Source organism: Phodopus roborovskii, unplaced genomic scaffold, assembly GCF_943737965.1.
Source record: "Phodopus roborovskii unplaced genomic scaffold, PHOROB, whole genome shotgun sequence".
Classification (NCBI taxonomy): Eukaryota; Metazoa; Chordata; class Mammalia; order Rodentia; family Cricetidae; genus Phodopus; species Phodopus roborovskii.
Window position 1 is genome coordinate 38,794,647 of NW_026126517.1, and position 19,468 is coordinate 38,814,114.

At 50.2% G+C, this 19,468-nt stretch overlaps 1 protein-coding gene across 2 annotated transcripts in view; it reads left to right on the top strand.

Annotated features, from left to right (window-relative positions):
• The first annotated feature begins 473 nt into the window (after window positions 1–473).
• The window catches only part of Anp32a (acidic nuclear phosphoprotein 32 family member A), a 34,063-nt gene continuing 15,068 nt past the window's right edge, over window positions 474–19,468 (top strand). The window contains exon 1 of one of the 2 annotated variants that reach the window (XM_051197703.1): window positions 474–625. In XM_051197703.1, coding sequence (XP_051053660.1) covers window positions 572–625 — 54 coding nt within the window. In that variant the 5' untranslated portion in view covers window positions 474–571. Of the gene's footprint in view, window positions 626–1,175; window positions 1,323–19,468 lie in introns of those variants that run through there. The other variant, XM_051197704.1, reaches the window with a different exon arrangement.

A 19,468-nucleotide genomic window follows, 5' to 3' on the forward strand; every position in this document is an offset into this window, starting at 1 on the left:
ACGCGAGCCCTCCCTGGGCCTGCCCTGCTCCCGCGCGCCCCAGGCCTCGTCCGCCCGTCAAGCACTCAGAGGATGCCCCCGCGAGGATCCCGCCCCTCCCGCGTCCACGCACCTGCGGCCCCGCCCCCGGCCACGAACCTTCAGGTCCACGCACCTGCCCTGCCTTCCCTCCCGCCCCCCGCGCGCAGCCACCAAGCTGCAGCCGCACTCCTCCTCGGTCGCCCGGGTATCTAAAGGGGTCCGTCTCCGGCACCACGGCCAAATGGCTGAGCCTCCCTGGCCCGATGCGCAGGCCGCCCATTGGACCCTGCCCCCCGCCGCCGCCACCACCATTGGCTGGCATCAGAAGTCTCGCCACTCGATTGGATCGTGCTGCCGCCGCTCCACGGCGGAGTCGCAGGTCCCGCCTCCACGGCGATCAGGTTAGTGTGCGCCGCGGGTGCTGGGGGCTCGAGAACCGAGCGGAGCTGGTTGAGCCTTCAAAGTCCTAAAACGCGCGGCCGTGGGTTCGGGGTTTATTGATTGAATTCCGCTGGTGCAGGATCCTCTGCAGAGAGAGAGAGCGTGAGAGATGGATATGGACAAACGGATTCATTTAGAGCTGCGGAACAGGACGCCCTCTGATGTGAGCATTTGCCAAAAATATCTCTGTCGGTCCATTCTCCTACTTTGTGTTATGTGTGCGTGTGTGTTTGGGGGAAAGGCACTTTTTTATGGAGGGGGGCTCTGGGGAGGCATAGGGCTTATGGTTGGACTGCAAATGAATTGCAAGGTTGGATTATGGGGGGGTGCAATGCCATCGGAGCATGTTCTGGCCACCGCTGCCGCTGCCCTTGGTGTGTGACTGACTACCTGTGCGTGTGCTCCCGCGTGTGCGGGTATGGGTGCGAGGGTGTGCGTGCGAGTGTGCACCCAGCGGGGGGCCGGCGGGGCGCACGCGTTCGGGTCGGAGGGAACGCTGCGATCTCACCCTCGTCCGAGCTCTCAGCTCCCACGAGTCGCGTCTGGATGGAAAAGATGATCGAGGGGAGGAGAAGATGGGCTGCCTCCTGGATTAAACAAAAAAAAAAAGGGGGTGTTATATTTTAGAAACGTACCCCCCTTTCCGCCCCCTCCCGCGCCTGCCCCCTCCCGTTGCCGTCTCTTTCGCTCGCTCGTTCTCTCTCACACAATAAGTTTTGGGAATCCCGAGTCCGGTTTAGTTTCTGATCAATGTGGCCCGAGGCCCCCGGGGAGAGCGCGTGGGGACCCGGCTGCTGCGGAGTTGGGAGATGGCTCGAGTTTAAAGCGCGTCTTCGTTCTCTGCGGGGATGAGGCGAGAGGTGGGGAGCCATATTTGTAACTTTGTCGTGTTCGTGAACGCGCCCTTTCTCTCCCTCCCTCCCTTTCTCTGCCTGCCTTCCTTCTTCTCCTTTCTATCTCACTCTTTCCACCCCACCTTTGGGCCAGATGCTGTCTTTTCTCCCTTCTTCCTCGCGGAAAGGAGGTGGGGGATACCTTAGAAGGAGGGGGAGGGATTGTGGAGTGTGCAAATGCTCAGATAATCCTCACGCCTCCCCAACCACGAGCGATCGCTAGTGTAAGTTGCCCAAAGGCTTGCGTCCCGGTGAGCCTCTGGCCCCTCGGCTACCTCCCTAGTTGCAAGCCTTGGCACCCTGATGCCTCATCGGCACCAGTTATCCCACCTCCGGGTCCCTGCTTCTCCTGCGGTGGGCTTCCTGGCAGCCATTCGGCGCCTGGTTAATAAATGGGCACGGGAAACTTTATCAGGACCCGAGGTGCCCAGAGCTGGTGCTGCTGTGGGGACCGGCCCGGTCTACATTCTTGAGGGCACGGCTGGCACGCAGTTCTGGGATGGGCAGTTCGTCTGGCCATAGCCGTTATGGATTGGGCAGCGGCGGGAGTATGGCAGGAGGAAACTTAAACCGGTGGGAATAGGCAGGCTGGGCGCGAGCCTACTGCTATGAGAAGTGAGGGTGGGTGGGTGACTCGAACGCTACTGTTTATTTTTGTCTCCCTCTCGCTTTCACACACTCGTGTTGTCTGCAAGTTGATCCATCTGAGGTCTCTAACCCTAGGATCCTAACCCTAGGATCTGGGGTGGAAACCCTGGCCGGTTTCCCTTCAAGGTCCGGTCGTGGGAAGAAGGGGCTCGCAGGCGGGAAGAACCCAGGTCCAGCCTGGGCGTTTGGGGTTTCGGGCGAGTTAGGGGCTCGCGCAGCACGTTGCACTGACCTGTCGCCCCTCCAGCCACTTGGCCCCTCGAATCCTGACAAAGGCAGGCCTCGTTTCCTCTTTTCCCCTAGTTCCTCCCTCCAAACCTGAGTAAGACTTTTGAAAACAAGCTCCTTTCTGCCGTCCGCCCATCTTCACGCAGCTGTGCACCGGAGACGTGCTACAGCCTTATGGCGCGCAGGGCGGGGAGAAGGGGTCGCCGCCAGCAGCAGGACTTGCCGCGGGGCTGCCCGGCACGGCCGGTGGCGTCCCGACCCAGCCCCGGTGCCCGATGCCGGAGGTGGAGGGGGGCTGGGTGTGGTACTGGGGGAGGGGGCCGAACGCGGGCTTCCCGCGTACTTTCCGGAATGCCCCTGTATGTAGTTGGGGGCCTTCGGGGTCGCGGCGAGTAAGTGCGCATAAGCGCCTGGCCGGACGGAGAGATCCACAGTACTAGCCAACCTGGAGCGAATCGGAGAGCGGGTCGAACCGGCTCTTTAAACTTCCCCGAGTGTGTGCGCTGGGGGAGGGGCGGGCGCTCTGGGCTGGGCGCGATTTCTCACGCTTCGCCCCCTCTCCGCGAGTCCGCGGCCCACTCGCCGGCCCCGGGGCTCCTGGCGGGGTGGGGCGCGCGGGTGGCGGGGGAGGGGAGGGCAGAAAGCTCTCGAAAGAGGGACAAAAGGGGTGGGGGAGGAGGAACTGGCTTTTTTTTTGTTGTTGTTTTTCTGGCTTTTTGTTTTTTCAAATAAACGTTTTTGGAAAGCAGGATCGTTCTGGGGAACCTCCCTCCCCAGAGTCTCCCCCACGCACCCACCTTCTGCAACCTCTCTTCCCAAGTAGCATCTCGGGGACTGGTGGCCGCGACGCCGCCGAACTAGGACGAGCAGCCATGTTTCCCGGGGCGCCGGCGGCCCGCCCCTCCCCCACGGCGGCCGCGGACCCGACTCGGCGGGGACCGGGTGCCCCAGCGGAGGGGATCCGGGCGCGCACAGGCGCAGAAGCCCAGTAGCGCCGGCCTGGGGATCGGGTTTGGAGAGAGCGCGGCGGGCCAGGGGTCCTCGACCCGCACGGACCTGCGGGCCCCTATCTGTCCTCGCCATTTGCACTACTAGGCTGGCGGGAGACCCAGCCCCAGGGTGCCTGGCATTCTCGGGGTTCAGGGACGGCCGGCCCCGGCCCTGCGCCGGTGGCTCGCCTGCCGGGCGCCGAGCTGCCATTTTGTCACCGTGGCTGTTGTCGCGCTTGGCGGGGGTGGGGGTGGGGGGGCGAAAGGCTTGCGCCATCGCCATCGCCCCGACGGCCGCCCTCCAGCGAGGTGGCTTCTGGGGGAACCGTCCCCAGGGACACCCCCACCCCACTTTCGCATTCGGCTTATGGGGTCCACTACCCCTCGCTCGGGGTCCCAGGATCCCGAGGGTATCGCAACCCTGAGAGGTGACGGTCTCCTTAGCCAGCGGCCCTCCCTCCCCCCGCCACCGCCTCTGCTCCCTACTCCCCCCTCCCCCGGTTTTCCGCCGAGGCTCCCGCTGCGCTCTGCACGTAGTGAAAGGTGGCCTTGAAGGCGAAGCGTTCGCTCTGGTGTTTGTGCCTTCGGCGGAAATGATAGGGTGGTGTCGGGGGGGGGGGGTGAAACTGGAGGGCGGAGGGGCTCAAGCTCGCCAGTCTGGTGGCCCTAACTGAAGTCGAGGGCGTCGGCCTCCTATCCGGGAGGGACGAGTTGTCGGGATGCGTTGGGGAAACGCCCTCCGGGGCTGGGCTCCCTAGAAAGATTGGTCGAGTTTCAGGTGGGTGTCCAGCACCCTGCAGGTTGGGGGAGCTCTTTCGCTATTTATCCTTTGCCCCCCCCCTTCTTTTTTCCTTTTTGTTTTGGCGGGGAAGATAGCTAACTACAAAGTAAACCGCCACCCCAAACCGAAAGAGAATAGGACTTATCTTTAAAAAAAAAAAGTAATCTGTCTTTTTGTGTTGACTTAAGACTCAGGCAATTTGTTCCCAATGCTGGTCGGGATGTGGGACTTAAGCGTGTGTGGTAGGCACCTCCCTGGCTGTAAGCTGGTGTCTGCATGCAGAGACTAACTTGCATGGAAGTGTCCGGCAAAGGCTGCCATCCGAGCCAGCGTCTACTTTGACCTCTGGAATGCATTGCATGTTTTTTTTTTTTTTTTTGCCCCCCCCCCAAGGCTGACTTACTGCCTAATTGGGTTCAAGTGGCCCGGTATTTGCTCCAATTTATGCAAGCCAAGCAGGGATTCAGGGTTAGAGAACTGAGATCTTGGTGTGGTAGTGATCAGCTGAGTCTTGTGACTGGCAGCCGCTGCTGCTTGTTTTGAATCTGAAGGTTCCATGGTGAGGCTGAGTTCCGAAGCCACACAAGACCTGGGTTTGAGTTCACCAGCTACACGGAGGTAGGGTACTAACCTGTGGTCTGGGACAGATTACCTCAGTTTACCTCCAAAGCTTTGCACATATGTCTAGCAAGATAGGGACAGTGCTGCTTTTTCAATAAGTGATACAAATTCATTTGATTTGGCCCTTAGCAGGTGCTTTGTATAGTTTCGGATGCTGGGGAGTGAGTGAGGGATAACTTAAGGTGTCCTGGAGCTTTGAAATAACTAACAACTCCAACAATAATAGCGGATGCTTACATAGCTTCTTACTGTGTCTGGCATGTTGCTAAGTGGATTACACACATCAGTTAATTTATCCTCACAAGGGCACTATGTTAAGTACCCTTGTTATTCTTATATTAAATGTAAGAGAATTGAGGCAGAGCTCCAGGTCACTGCCAGTGCAGAACGGGATGCTAACATGCTGCTTTTGCTCGGTGCCTTGGAGCACCTTTACTAGTTGTATTTTTGTGAAGCACCATAGGGAAGGGCTCTTTTCTCCTTTAGCCTTGAAGTTTTGCCACCTTGTTAGCAAGAGGCTGGGCTCAGGTTTGTTGGTATTGAAGACATTGAAACAAAGCATGGCTTCCTGTTGAAGCTTTAGGTGGGACACACAAGCAGGGTGGATAGGCATTTTAAGGAGGAGCTTTGCCTAGGTTTTGAATATAAATATACATCATTTTAGGGTGACATGAATCTGGCCTTTTGGATGTTGTGGCATATGGAGTAATGAGAAGACAAACAGGAGTTATTCTTAGCTAGTGGTTGTATAGATACATAAAATGCATTTCCTTTTTTATAGGTAGGTCCTTAGAGTTGGGGTATAGTGTGCTAATAACACTGCCTAAGAGCCCTGAACCTAACCCTGCCTGCAGTTACTTAGGGATGGGCAAAGTAGAAGAGACAATCTCCCCGCTGTGAGATGGATCGCCTAGGATTCAAAGTCAACCTCGGAGGCCATCTATGTGGACAGTAGAGAATGCAGGTTGTGTAGTTCTGTAATTCACTAAGGCCCAAACATGACCCATATTACCAGATCACCAGGGGAGCCAGTGAAATGCAGATTCCTGAACTCTACCCCACCCTGGTATAGGTTTTCTATCTGGTCACAGAACTGCAGCTAAGTGGGTTGTCTTTATGCCACATGAGTTGGAAACAATTTGTATGTATAAACACCGAGGGATTTGATTTGGGGTGCTAACTTTTGAATCCTCCTCCTTACAAACTGCACTTGTAACTTTACAGACCTGTATTGGGGGAGGAATGTACTCATTATATTTTGAACTTAATCAATAAAAAATAATTACAGGTATATGTGTATCCTTTTGTCATAAAAGAACCTGTGTTGTGTTCTCAATTTTGCTTCTTGGTGAAGTTTACTGCCTGGAAAGTTTGTTGGTCTCTGTTTAGCAGGCTGGGGAGGTCCCTGGGGTCCTGTTCTTTCATTGTTTTTAAGTATGTAGCAAGGCCTACATTTGATGCTGCATCATGGATTTTCCAAGATCCTCTGTATATACCTTTAAACTAGTCTGACCCTCACAGAAATGGGCTCCAGCTCACCAGGAAGGTGTTCTCATTCCCTGACTCCCTATGGAGCAAGCCTCTGTCTCAGAGGTGGAGGAGAACTTTAAACCAACAGATTCCAGGCTTTGAAGCCTACTGAAGGCAAAGCTGCTATGTAGCCAGCAGTTGACATGAGGATCTGCACAGCTCACTGAAAACCCCAGGTCACCCCTGGCACCTCTGTCTCAGGCCTGCTGCTTGTCCACAGTGCATGCTTGTTTCTTGGTGAGACAGCCCACAGCAAAGCAAATAGCTTTGGGTTCGAAACCCTTGTCCTGTTGCACGCAGCTTCTTAAAGCCTGAGCTACTGAGGAGCCAAATGGAATGTGAAGTTCCCAGACCCTGCCCCATCCCTTGGCTAGGGACATATCAGCAGCTCTCAAGGTGACTTGGGACTTGTGCAGTTAACCATCCTTCCTACTTTAGAGCGCAGTGGGAAAGGCGCCTGACTCACCACACTGAAGAGCTGGGATGTGTTCACATAAGCTGTCCGCTTGCCCTTCTACCCTCTCTACTCTGGAGCTCAGTGCTGAGTACCTGTGATTGGGGTCTGATGGAATGAACTTGGTCCAGCATTCTGGCCTGAATTCTGACTTTGGAGCTATCCCCTTTTGGACTATGTTCTCCTAGGACCTACCTACCCTCCATCAGTGCCCAGCACTTGCTTCCCACAGACAGATAGAGAACCACAAACTTGAGTCTTATATTGGGACATAATTATACAATACTGAATACCCAGCGTGTTTGGAAGAAAAGACTTCTGACTGGAGCAAAGGTGGTTGTTCAGAACATCTCATTTAGTAAAACTGGTTGAAGCCAGATGAGCAAAGCACCCATGGCCTTCATCCATCTTCCCAGGCATGGAAACAGCATCCTTATATAAAACCAATTGTTAGATGATACTAGTGTCTTCATTCTGTGCATCAAGCCCTGTCCTTGCCATTCCCCAAAGCTGGGGTGGGGGCGGGGCATTTGAACTTTTTTGTTTTAGCTCCATGCTATGCAACTCCCCCATCCCCCACCCCATTCTACCATTTTCTTTACCAAGCTGGCCAGACAGTGGGTTTAAAAGATGACCCTACTCTACTAATTACTCAAGTGTGGATTACCACCCCTGCCCCTCACCTCCCCCCCCCCAGAGGTATTTGCATTTTGAGAGTGGTTTAGTGAGGGAATTATTGAGAACCATTAGAGACTAGGATGCACTCCTCGGCTTTGTCATTAACTTGAGTTGGACAGGTTGTTCAGCTTCTGTCCCCTGAGCATCCAAAATGAAGGAGTGTGTGTTTAGGGCTGGGGGTGTAATGTAACACACTAGAGTGCTTGGCTGGAATAGACAGAACTCTAGGTTCTGTTTTCCGTACTGCATAAACCAGATGTAATCCCAACACTCAACTGCAAGCCCAGCACTTCAGGGGTGGAGGCAGGGGAACCAGAAGTTGAAAGCCACATATCATATCCATGAGTTCATGCTTAACTTGTCCTACATAGGACCATGTCCAAATAAATAACATGGGGATACTGCATTAGCTCAGTGGTATTCAGACTTTTTGAGTTCACTAGTAACATGAATCATACTGTTGCTCAGCACATATGTATGTACATACATACATAATATGTTATTTTTAAAACCTTGACATTTGATTCATTGAAAAGAAATTATTGTTTAGACTTAAGTTGATTTCATTCTATTACTGTTTGAAAAATTAAAAGTTGGATATTACAATTCCTTCAACTGTTTTGTGGTTTGGTTTGGGAATAGAGTGTGCCTTTCAGTGCTGTGTATTTTCTCTGCAGTGAGGCAACAAATAGTGCTTTTCTCAATCTCATAGCAGCCCACTGCTGGCCCCCGTGGTCCCCAGATGCTCTACCCCCAGATAGCCTCATGGTAAAAGTTGCCATTAGCTTAAGTGCCTATCCTGGATGGGTGCCTGCCAGAGTTATTGGCTCTGCCAGTGCTCTTTGCTACCATGTCCCCTAGCCCTTCATGCTCTACAATACGAAGGGCACCCACACTTCCTTTCACTGAGTCAGAGTTTTAGAGAAGGGTACCTGATATGTGTCTGTCTCTGTCATCTCCAGTGTTTGGGCAAGTGCCTTCCCTCCCCTCACAGTGTCTAGCAGGCTCTAAAGTGAGGCTGTCATCGTATCAACAGCAACCGTAAGTGCTGCTGCTATGGTAGAAGTGATGGCTGGCAGTCACTTTTAAAAAAAGAAAGAAAAATGGGTCTAGTGTGGCAGTGGTAGAAAACTTGCCATTCTGCCTTGATATGCATTCATATCTTCATAACTCACATAAAGCTGGAGGTGTGGCATGAGCATCTGTAATCCAGGGCTCCAGAGAGGTGGAAACAGAGACAAGACCATCACTGGAAGCCTGCTATATGCAACAGGAAAACAACAGACTCTGTCTCAAACAAGGTGCAATTCAAGGATCAGCACTTGTCCCTGCACATGTGCACACACACACACATACACACTTACATTAAAGAAAGTAGTACTCGTTTATGTAGGAAAAGAGGATAGGCTCTGGAGATGCCAGCTTGCCAGAAGGAGCAGTTCAGTAGCCACTGTAGATCCTAGGACCCACTGTTTTTCCAAAAGCAGCTGCAGCGTTGCAGAGTAGCCCAGCCCTCAGCCCTGCACTGCCTTCTCGTTTTTTGCAGAGGGTGATGTATGTATCTTCAGCTCTCAGCAGCTCCTTTTCTCACTGCACAGTGAGAAGAGTGTGAAGCATCCTCTCAGATTGCCTCCTCCTTCACCCTCTCCCTCTCCCATCCTGAGACAGCTTCCTCAAGAAAAGCCAATTTCCTGGTTTCCTAAGCAGTCTTCGTTCCCTTCCCTGCACAGTGGCCCTGCAGGTACCTCCTTGGTGTGTGCTGTGTTGTGTTGTGTTGTGTGATGCTCCTGGAGACCAAAGAACAATTGGAGTTGCTCTGTCTTTCTACCATGTGGGACCTGACAGTTAGGGTTGGCAGCAGACACCTTTATTTACCTTCTCTAGATTCTTTTCTAGCTGAGGATGCCTCTGTGGTTGGTCTTAGAGCACCAGATCTGGACAGGGGCAGCAATCTAGAGGCAGACACAGGAGGATCAGAAAGTCAGCCTGGGCTACACAATCACGAACTTGACTCAAAAAACCCAAACCCCCCTGACTGAGCTGGGTCCCTCTGTTTGTAGCTGCTGTCTCCTGACTTTTAGATTACTGTGACTGCATTTACCATTTCGGTCTCCTCTCTAAGTAGCTTTATTTCCTGGCTATAGCTCTGGGGATTCGTCAGTCTTCATTTCTTTTCTTGCATGACTCTTGCAGTGTTTGGAGTACTAGACTTTTGTGAATATATCATCATTCCATCTTTCTGGACATGTCCTTTATATTATGGCCACATCTCGAGTTTCTAACATGTTAAACTCAGTTGAATGTGGGACCCAGGGCCCCCTTATTCTATTTTATTCTCCTTCCCTAAGACATCTCACTTATTGATACCTGCGCATACTGAGTGCCACTGTGATGTTTACCTCTCAGCCACACGCCACGTGGGTGTCCATCCCAGCAGCACCCTGCACTCAAGTCAAAAGGGAACGCGTGGCCTCTGTACCCTGTCTGCCCACCCCTCCTTTCCAGCCACCACATGTCCTATTTACAACACTGTCTTCTTACTCTATCCCCATTAGCCTCCCCATGACACAGTTCTCGGCTCTTTGAAGCCAGGTTTCCACCTTCCACCAAAAATGATCTGCTCGAAGTGCAGATGATGTGGGATTTTTTTTGGTTGTTTGTTTGGTTTGGTTTGTTGTTGCTATCCTGTGTGTAAAATTTACTGTTGGGGTAAAGTCTAAAATCTAAAGGTCCATGTCATTCAGCCTCTGCTGGCCCTTTAACTGATCTTTCCCCTCACTAGTACCCTTTCCCTTCCACAAATCCCAGCCACTCCACAAGTTTGCTGCTGATTCTCTCCTCCCCTTCCTTCCTGGGAGGGTCTAGGTCAGATTCTTTTGTTGTAAAACTTTTATAGGATTTTCCCTTGTAATTGCACATTCCTGGCCCCATTAATTAGCATCTCTTTCCCTTGTGGGGGAAAGCCCTTGGGCTGTGTGCTTTAAGGGACCTGGTTTTCCTTCACCCTGGGGTGCTCCAGAGCTCGTCAGTGTCCCCACACTTGGAGTGAAGGGACCATGGTACTTACATGGACTGGTTTCTTCTTCACACCAACTGTCTGACTGGAGTTGGAAGCCCTTCTGATTATCCGGAAGTTTCTGATGGAGGTGCCTCAGGGTGGGTGATGTACACTCTCTCAGCACATCAACAGGCTTCCAGTTTTTTCCAGATGTTTTTGCAATTTTATTTATTTTTTTTAAAGGAGTAAAAAGAAGCCAAACACTAGAATCTCTACCTTCCATTTATTTGTTTTTATTTCTCACCATCTGATGGCTGTTTGGTTATCTCATTTAGTCAACAAAAACTTCCAGGTTCCAGTCAATGAATTGAGGATTGAGGATTCAGGAAGCAACCTGGCTTTTGTTTTTGTTTTGTTTTGTTTTTGGACTAAGTTCCTGGATACTCTCTTTTTCTGTATAGCCCAAGCAAACCTTAAACTTGAGGCAATTGTCCTGCCTCGGCCTCCCAAGTAACAAGATTATAGATACATGTATCACATTTATTTATTTATTTATTTATTTATTTATTTATTTATTTATTTATTTATTTTTGAGATAGGCTTTCACTGTGGTGGCCCAAGGTAGTCCCCAATTTGTGGTCCTTCTGCCTCAGCTTTGGAAATGCTGAAGAAATACATTACAGATGTATACCAAAAAGCACCTCATCCTTCCCCTTTTTCGGAGACGTGGAGCCCTTGCTTTATTGCCATGTCTGGCCTTGAATTCATGGATTCATCATGTCCCTGCCTCAGCCTACCAAAGTAACTGATCATAGGTGTGTGCCACTGTACCCAACTACTTTTCTGTCTTTTATTATGGATTGTTTATGTATAAGCATGCTCTAAATACCTCAGGACAAAAATGAAGGAGACATTTAGAAAATGTTCCAAGTAGTAACATTTCTTCCCCATGCCAAGTGGATTATCCTTGACAGTTCAATGAAGACTCTTGTCAAACTTACTTTCTTTCTCTTTCTTCCTTTCTTTTTTCCTTCCTTTCTTCCTCCCTCCCTTCCATGCTCCCTCCAACTTATTTTATGTGCATTGGTGTGAAGCAGTCAGAACCCTTGGAACTGGAGTTATAGATAGTTGTGAACTGACATGTGGGTGCTGGGAATTGAACCAGGGGCCCCTGGAAGAGCAGCCAATGTGCTCTTAACTGCTGAGCCATCTCTCCAGCCCCTTTTCTTTTTCCCTTAAGACAGAACTGGCCTGGAACTCTCAGATTTGCCTACCTTTGCCATCTAAGTGCTGTGATAAAAGCTTTGTGTCTCCTCCCCCAACTTGCTGCCTTTATTTCTAACTTGGTTATAAAAGTCCATGCTGTGGAAGAAATGCCCATACCACACCAAATACTGTCTGTGTGCTGATCTTCCCAGCCCTGGCATGGGGGGTCCAGCGGGGGACAGTCACAGTCTCTGATGATAGTAAGCCAACCTGCCTAAGGTACCAAGCTCACCAAAGGCCACTTCTGCATGGCAGCTTGATGGGTTAGTCTGTGTGCAGATCCACCACTCTGATTGTCCGTCCTGAAGGTTCCCCAGAGATGTGCCCTCTGTTTTCCCTGAAGACAGCCTTCGAAGCAGGAGGCGGCATGGTGAGAGGATCTCATTCCCATGTACCAGACTCAGGGCCGATGGGTACCTGGGTGATTTTCTCTTGCTTTTCTTTGTCTGAGAACATCACTAGGGAACGAACCGCAGTGGGCTGGAAGATAGGCAATGGGAGGAGAGGATGATACTCGGATGGCTGGTGTGTGTGTGTGCCAGCGCTCATGCCTTTATTGCTGTGGGAGGCTGCAGCAGAGCCCTGACTGCAGCAAGACACAGGGCCCAGGCCTGGATTTCTCCATTTAGCTGCCTCTCGCAAAAGTCATGAGGATTGTGGAGGGGAAGGGGACTGGCAGGGTGGAGGCAAGAAACTGTTACAGTAAATTTAGAGGGATCAGACATCTGGGGGAGGGACTCAGCCCCACTCTCTTGTAACCAGCTTGCCACCTTATCCTGACCTTATAGGAGGCAAGCATGGTGTGGCTGTGAACAAAAGTAAGAGAGGACCTGGAAGTCATATTCCCTGTCCGTCAGCCATGTCCAAAACACCGGCATCAGAATAAGGCTGGGTTCTCCTAAGCCATTTGCACAGCAAACTTATTAATTGCATTCTGTTCCTGTGTCCTGGGTGGCTTGGGTGGGGCAGAGGTGTGGGAGGACTAGATTGCAGAGGGTGCTGATGCCTGTGTCTTGCGGTGGAGCTTGGGTGATAGACAAGAGGAAAGAATGTGGTTAGTGACTCAGATTGCAGCTTCATCTGGGCACCAGAACTACCAGGGAGTATCTGAGGAACTTCCCAGGCTCTACCCCAACTGCTGAATCTGTCTCTGGGTGGTACCCGAATGCATGTATTTTTAGAAAGCTCTAGGGGATACTTGAAGGAAGGCACAGTTGGTATAGCCATGTTGAAGCAGGGTGCAGACTTTTCAGTAGATGGGAAGATGCATGTTAAATGGAAATAAAAGAGGAACTAAAGAATGGTCCAGGCTTTAATGTGCTGGGATACACGGACCCATTTCTTGGCCTGTGTGTGTCTCTCTCCCTGCCCCCACCATGCATTCATGCTAAATTTAAACATGCCCATGTTCTGCCTCCCATTTGTGGGGTTTATTATATACCTGTGTCTCACAAGGCTGATGCTACTAGATTGTGACCAAGAGTGGACCTGGGGCCTGGAGAGGTGGCTCAGTTGGTGAAACGCCTGGGGGCTCAGATCCCCAGTGCCCATACAAAAGCCAGGCAGGTAGTGCATATCTATAATACCTGTCCTGGGTTGTTGGTAGACACAGGAGGCTCTCTGAGCTCATTGGCTGGCCAGCCTAGCCCAATCAGTGAGCTCCATATTCAGTGAGAGACCCTACTTCAGAAAATTAGATGAAGAGCAATTGAGGGAGGAAGAAAGACATCAGATGTTGACCTACACAAAAGTATGTACACAGCACTCTGGGACTCAGTCATTCCTTAGTCCCAGAGGAATGAAAGGGCCAGTAGGCTTTCAGGAGGAAAATAGGGCCACTGGGTCCAAGCAATGTCTTCAGGATATCAGTGGGTCCCTTCTGGACCTCAGGTACCGTCGATTGAAGTGGTAAATAACAGCCATGCATTTTTCTAGGGTCTGTGTCTAAGATGGAAAGAGGATGGTTTGCACCAGGTATGTGAGGCGAAGCCTAAAGGTTAGATTCCTCCCGAGAGGCCACAGCACTATTTGGGCAGCCAGCCGAGCTGAAGAAGGCTGTGCTGGTTGTTTGCTGTGTGTTAGAGGAAAGCTCTCCTACTCAGAAGGGACCTCACACTCAGCTTCAAAAGCAGGTGGGAGACCGGAGAAAAGGAAAGAGCCTCTGGCTTGTGTTGAGGAGGGATGCATGAACACAGGCAGCTTCAGGCATGCTCTCTGCTCCGAGATGAGTCTGCCTGGCTGGCCTTTTCTGCAGCATCTGTCCCAGGGCGCCAGCCCTCCTGCTTCCCCATAGAGCTTTGGGCTGCTGTTTCTCTTATCCTTTATCTTTCAGACAGCTCCCAAGAGGCCCCTTCCCCAGGAAGTCCTGCTGGAGGGAAGGGAACCACTGCCTCTGCCCAGGTGGCATCCAGGATGTGAGGCTGTTGCTGTCTGCCTCCCCAGCAGACTCCCATAGTACCTCATGGGAGTGTGCAGTTCATCTGGTCAATGCTTCTTTGTACATTTTCTGGGGAGCAGCATATTGAGGGTGTGTGGGGTCCAGTGTGGCTCCCACACAGCTGGAACAAGGACAACCCCTGGGGACAGATGCTTCTCAGCCTCCTGCCCAGCTGCCTGTGAGAAGGGCCTCCATCCACATGCAGGGCTAGGAGCTGGCCTTCCTCTATGGCAGGTTTCCCCTTGCCACGAGGACTGGACATTGCCTAGGGTAGTGGGCTGTCAGTGTGCTGGCCTCCCCAGCTGGCTCTGGGAGGCTGGGGAAGCTTCTACAGAAGCTGGCCTGCAGCCATGGCAAGCAGCTCCACTCCTGAACACAATCTAGTTTGTGGTTCTGTTGCAGACATGCTCGTGTGTGTGTGTGTGTGTGTGTGTGTGTGTGTGTGTGTGTGTGTGTGTGTGTGTGTTTAGTGGATGCCTGTGTATCTGTTCTTCAGGATGCATCCATGATTCTGGGGCAGTCTCTGGAACAACACTCTGGACTGTTGTTTGGGATGGAGTGCCAGGAGCCCAATTGGAATGTAGGTGTCCTTTTAAGCCTCAAGGATACTGAGTTCAGGGCAAGTGCTTGTTTTCTGGGAGCATCTAGGGACTTTCTGTCTACTATGGCCAGTGTGGTCATTTACAGGAGTAGCACAGGACAAGTATGCATGTTGATGGAGGGTTCCTAATGCCCCCTGCACTGGTGTTTGTCGGGGAGAGAACTTGACCAGCTTTTCCCAAGGGCAAGGTTGAATCACCTTGGGCCACTGGAGTTTACTCAGGGAGTTTGGAAGGAGCTTCTTTCTGGTTCCTGCAAAGCCTCCTGGTGTTAGTGGCGTTCCATGATATGATGATGCGGCTGATCTACTTTGAGCTTTTAAAAGGAAGCAACTTGGTACTACACGGTGAGGGAAAGTGATGGAAGTCTTTCAAATTATGTTTTGTTTGCTTGTAACTGTGTGCCAGATGCCTTGTTGAAACTACAGAAGTGCTACAAAGTAGTTAAGATTGTTCCCATGTAGCAGGTGACTGGGTGAGGCTAGAAGACTTGCAAAGTGCTTGATCATGGTCATGGTTAACTGAGGAGTGGTCCTGGGTGCACAGCCAGGTTAACTTCAGAGCTGTGCTCCAACCTAGAACCTTAGCTTTGACCTGAGCCTTTCAGTCACTCAGGCAATAACCTGAAAGTCCTCTAGACTATCTGTCCCCTCCACCCTTCCTTTCCTCCCAGCCTCCTGAAGTGCTGAGATTGCATGCATGCCTCAGGCTGTGCCAGGGTCTTAAGGAAAGAAAGCCCTTTCTCTTTGTGGCTCTGACATACTTTATACAGTAAGTTTTTGCCCACAATTGAGAAACATACCCAGAGAATTTGATTGACCAAGGCCTCAAAAGTAGGAAAGGATACATTGTTTCTCAATAAAAGTAGGCTAAAATGTAATTAAGGTCCTCAGGCCTGCCTCTGCAAACAAGAAACAAGGATCGGCATCCTCTTCAGCAAGAGCAGCACCCTTGTGAATGGGCTTGGCAGCAGTATGCAGAGGCCTCCCTCTCCTAGGAAAAGAGAAGGCATACTTGACCCTTACTGAATACCTAGGGTGAGTTTTGGGTGGTGCTTGTTGCTAGGTACTTGGTAAACATTACCCTTTGGATCTATTAGCACATCTGAAGGTGTAGGTTGGGCCACCTGTTTTTGTGATAGGAAGGCTGGCCCAGAGAGGTCAGATTGGATCTCCCTTTTATGTTGCAATGGCCTCTTTTTTGCATGCCCCTCCCAGACTAGACACTGTAGGGTCCGGAGGCAAAGACAACATTGCCATTGTAGCCCCATCTGCTGTTGTAGTCTTCCCTGAGTGACTTCCAGGATTTGTGGGATGAGTTGAGGTTAGGTAAACTATCCAGACAAATGTGCAGTGATGAGACCCTTAGATCTGCCGGACTGTGGATCTGATTTAAATACTTATCACTAAGCCAGGTGGATACAAATGACACGTGCCAGTTTATTTGTATTCCATGATTATTTATTACAGTATGATTGGAAGCCACCCAAATATCCATGAAGAAGGGCCTGGGTAAGAAGAACAGTTGCTATCCACATGACGGGAAATGTTTGGCTACAAATAAAAAAGTTTTTGGTGGTCTAGGGCAGTAGCTCTGTGATAGAGCATTTACCTGGCATACACGAAGCCTCAGGTGTAATCTCCAGCACTGCCAGGGAGGCTATTGGGTGAGGTTTTGTTACTGAAACAGAGCCTTGCTGTGTAGCTCTCACTGGCCTCCTGATTCTCTAGAGTCCTCAGGCTCCCAAATGCTCAGGTGACAGGAATGTGCCATCATGCGCAGCCAAGGCAGATTGTGAACTCCATGAGAAAAGAATCATAGACTAGTTTGGGACTAAAGGAGAGAAAAATAATATTCTTAAATTTGCTCTTTAAATCTAAACATACCCTTGAGATGGATCAGTAGAGTAGTTACTGGACCAACAGAAAGAGGGTGGTGTTGGGAGGGTTCACCGAATTTTCTTATATTGTCTAATTCTGAAACCAGGAGGCTTATATATATATATATATATATATATATATATATATATATATACACACACACACACACACACACACACACACACCTGGAAAGCAACAACAAAAGTGATTTTTGTATCAGATATTCTGTTGTGTATCACATACTTTCTTAATCTGGATGGGAACACCCTGGCTGAGTCCTGGCTCTCAGGAAGTTTGAGTAAGGTTGTCACAGCACACAGCAAGGAGCCTCCTCCAAGTTGTTCCCTTGTCTCCATCCCTGGAGTTTATCCCCCAGCACACTGCCACAGTGTAACCCAGTTGGTTCCTTCTCCCATCTGAGGGAAGTGAAGGATACAGTGAGGGTTTCAGAGCATTCTGGCTGTGAGGAAGTAAAACCACAGGCTGTTTTCCAAGGTTAGTTATTTCTAATGCCTTTCTGACCGGCAAACATTTCCTGAGGGCTAATTGCAAAGAGGAGTAGGGGACACGGGGGTGCAGCACCTCCTCTCTGTTCTCTGGGATGCAGCATCGTGCTTAGTAAGGAACATGCTTGTGAAACGATTGTGGTAATGCCAAACATAACACTTCCCGGGTGCCTTCCCACCCAGCGTCTGGCCTGGTTGTGTGGATTCCCCGTAGGGTATAGATTCTTCTTCCCATCCTAGTGATGAACACTCTGAGTTGGTGAGGTCTGCCCAAAGCTTCTGACCTGCAGATATAGCTGAGTTTGTAGAGTCTACCTAGCATGTCTGAAGCCTTGTGTTCAATCTTCAGCACAACTGAAACAGGTACACACCTGAATGCCTAGAACTTGGATGGTAGAGGCAGGAGTTGAAGGTCATTTTCTGTTGCAGTAGAGAGTTTATGGCCACCCTGGGCTACATGTGACCTTGTCTCAAAAACAACAAACAAACAAATATCCCAGTTCTTAAATGGAAAAGCCTAGAGCCAGACTATGTCTCACACATCCCTATGCTAAGAGTCAGAGCAACATTCCATAGGATATCTCTCCCATTGTGTAGTGTAGGCCTACTCCTACCAGAAAACATGACCACTTTGCTCATGTGCCGCAGAGCAACTGTGGTGGTCAAAGGACAACCTGACTGAGTTAGTTCCCTCCTTCACCATCTGGGGGTCCAGGGACTGAACTCAGTTTGTCAGGTTGACATCGGCAGGTACCCACCCAGCTGTCTCCCCAGGCCCTCCCTTCTCAAATGCTTTTACAGCTTCCCAGCTGATGGTGCATGGCCAAGCATACTTTCCACTTAGGACTGCTCCTTCTATTGTAAGGGCTCTGATCAGATGCTATTGGGGGTCTACACAGAAAAGCCACCTTGGATAGCCTTTTTGTCGCTGTTGGTTTTGTTTTCTCCTTTTTCCTTTGAGCTTTAGTCGTGTAAATACACTGGCATAGTATCTGGTTCCCTCAATGGAAGGCATTCATGTAGGAGGACAGGCACTGCATGGGTTTTTTGCCATACCATACCACCTAGCACGCTGCCTAACATGCTGTAGCTACTCTTTTTATAAAAAAAGACTACTGGACGAGTGAGATTGGTCTGAGCAGGTAACCCTTCTTCAGGGGGAAGAACCAAGTCAGCATTTATTTATTTATTTATTTATTTATTTATTTATTTATTTATACGTGAAGACCCACAGCACAGGCTCAGCAGAGCTTCAGAATACATTACTCATCTGTTTAATGGGTCTTCAGCACAGTCTGTGTACAGAGCTCTTCGAAGATGGTTGCTTAGCGTTCTTTGATTGTTGTGGGTCTCCTACGTTCCAGCCTGGGTATCTCTGGTTCCTTCAATTGTCCAGCGCCCCAGTTTTCAGCTGCCTTCCCATCCCAGTTGCCTTCTTCCATCCAGCCTGCCCTTGAGGTTCTGGACTTGAAGCTTTGGTGTTTTGGTGCAGCTGGGATTTGGGACACTACCACCAAGGTTTTTTCCTTGGTTTTTTTTCTACTTGCCTTTTCTTTTTAAAGTTTTTGTTAGCTTTTATGTGCTCAAACATGGGTATCATAGTATGCATGTAGAGGTCAGAGTTTAACTTGCAAGTGTTGGTTCTCTCCTCTTGTGGGTTTCAAATATCAAACTCCAGTCATCAACCTTGGACTGAGCCTTTAGCCATCGAGGTCCCCTTCCCCCCAACTCGTTGGTGCTAGAGCTTGAACATAAGGCATGCTAGTACATGCTAGGCAAACACTCTACTAGTGAACCACACCTCCCGCCCATGCCTATTCCTGCTTATTTCTCTCAACACAGCCCAAATGGCTTTGTGTGTGTGGGCTGCTGTGGTGGGGGCTGGTGCTCCTTTAGGAGCTGATCTCCTGAGCCTTATCAACTACCTCCAGCCTATCTCCGCCTATCTTATCCACCTATCTGTAGCCCCTCCCTGACTCTAAAAGAGTCCTCAATGTTAAAAACATTTTGGGTTCTTTATTTTGTAGCCACCTGAGCTACATTTCCATCCCTGAAGTTTGTTTGTTTGTTTGTCTAAAGGTCAACTGGAAATGGGTAGATCTCCACACCAAAGCTCCAGTGTTCTGGCCTCTGAGTCTGAATGGCTTTGTGCCTTTTGAGATGGGTCATGACAGGGTCATGATGGGCAGAATCAATGAATTGCCAGTGCATGGGCCTTTGAGCAGTGAAACTGTGGGAATGATCTCATTTGTATTGTGCAGTCAACATCTCAAGGTAGAAGTCCTAGGAAGAGTGAGGAGGGCTTTCCTAAGCAGCCAGTCTTGAGTCCACTAGAGGTCCCAGCATCACTAGGTTTAAATCTCCCATCTCTGACATCCCACAGTGGTATAGTTGGTTTGCCGATGAGTAGTTCTAGTGGGATGTTTTGCCTCAGACATTGGGGAAGGGAGTAGTCATCTAGAAGCTTCTCGAGAATGATTGTGCACCTGTGCCTCAAC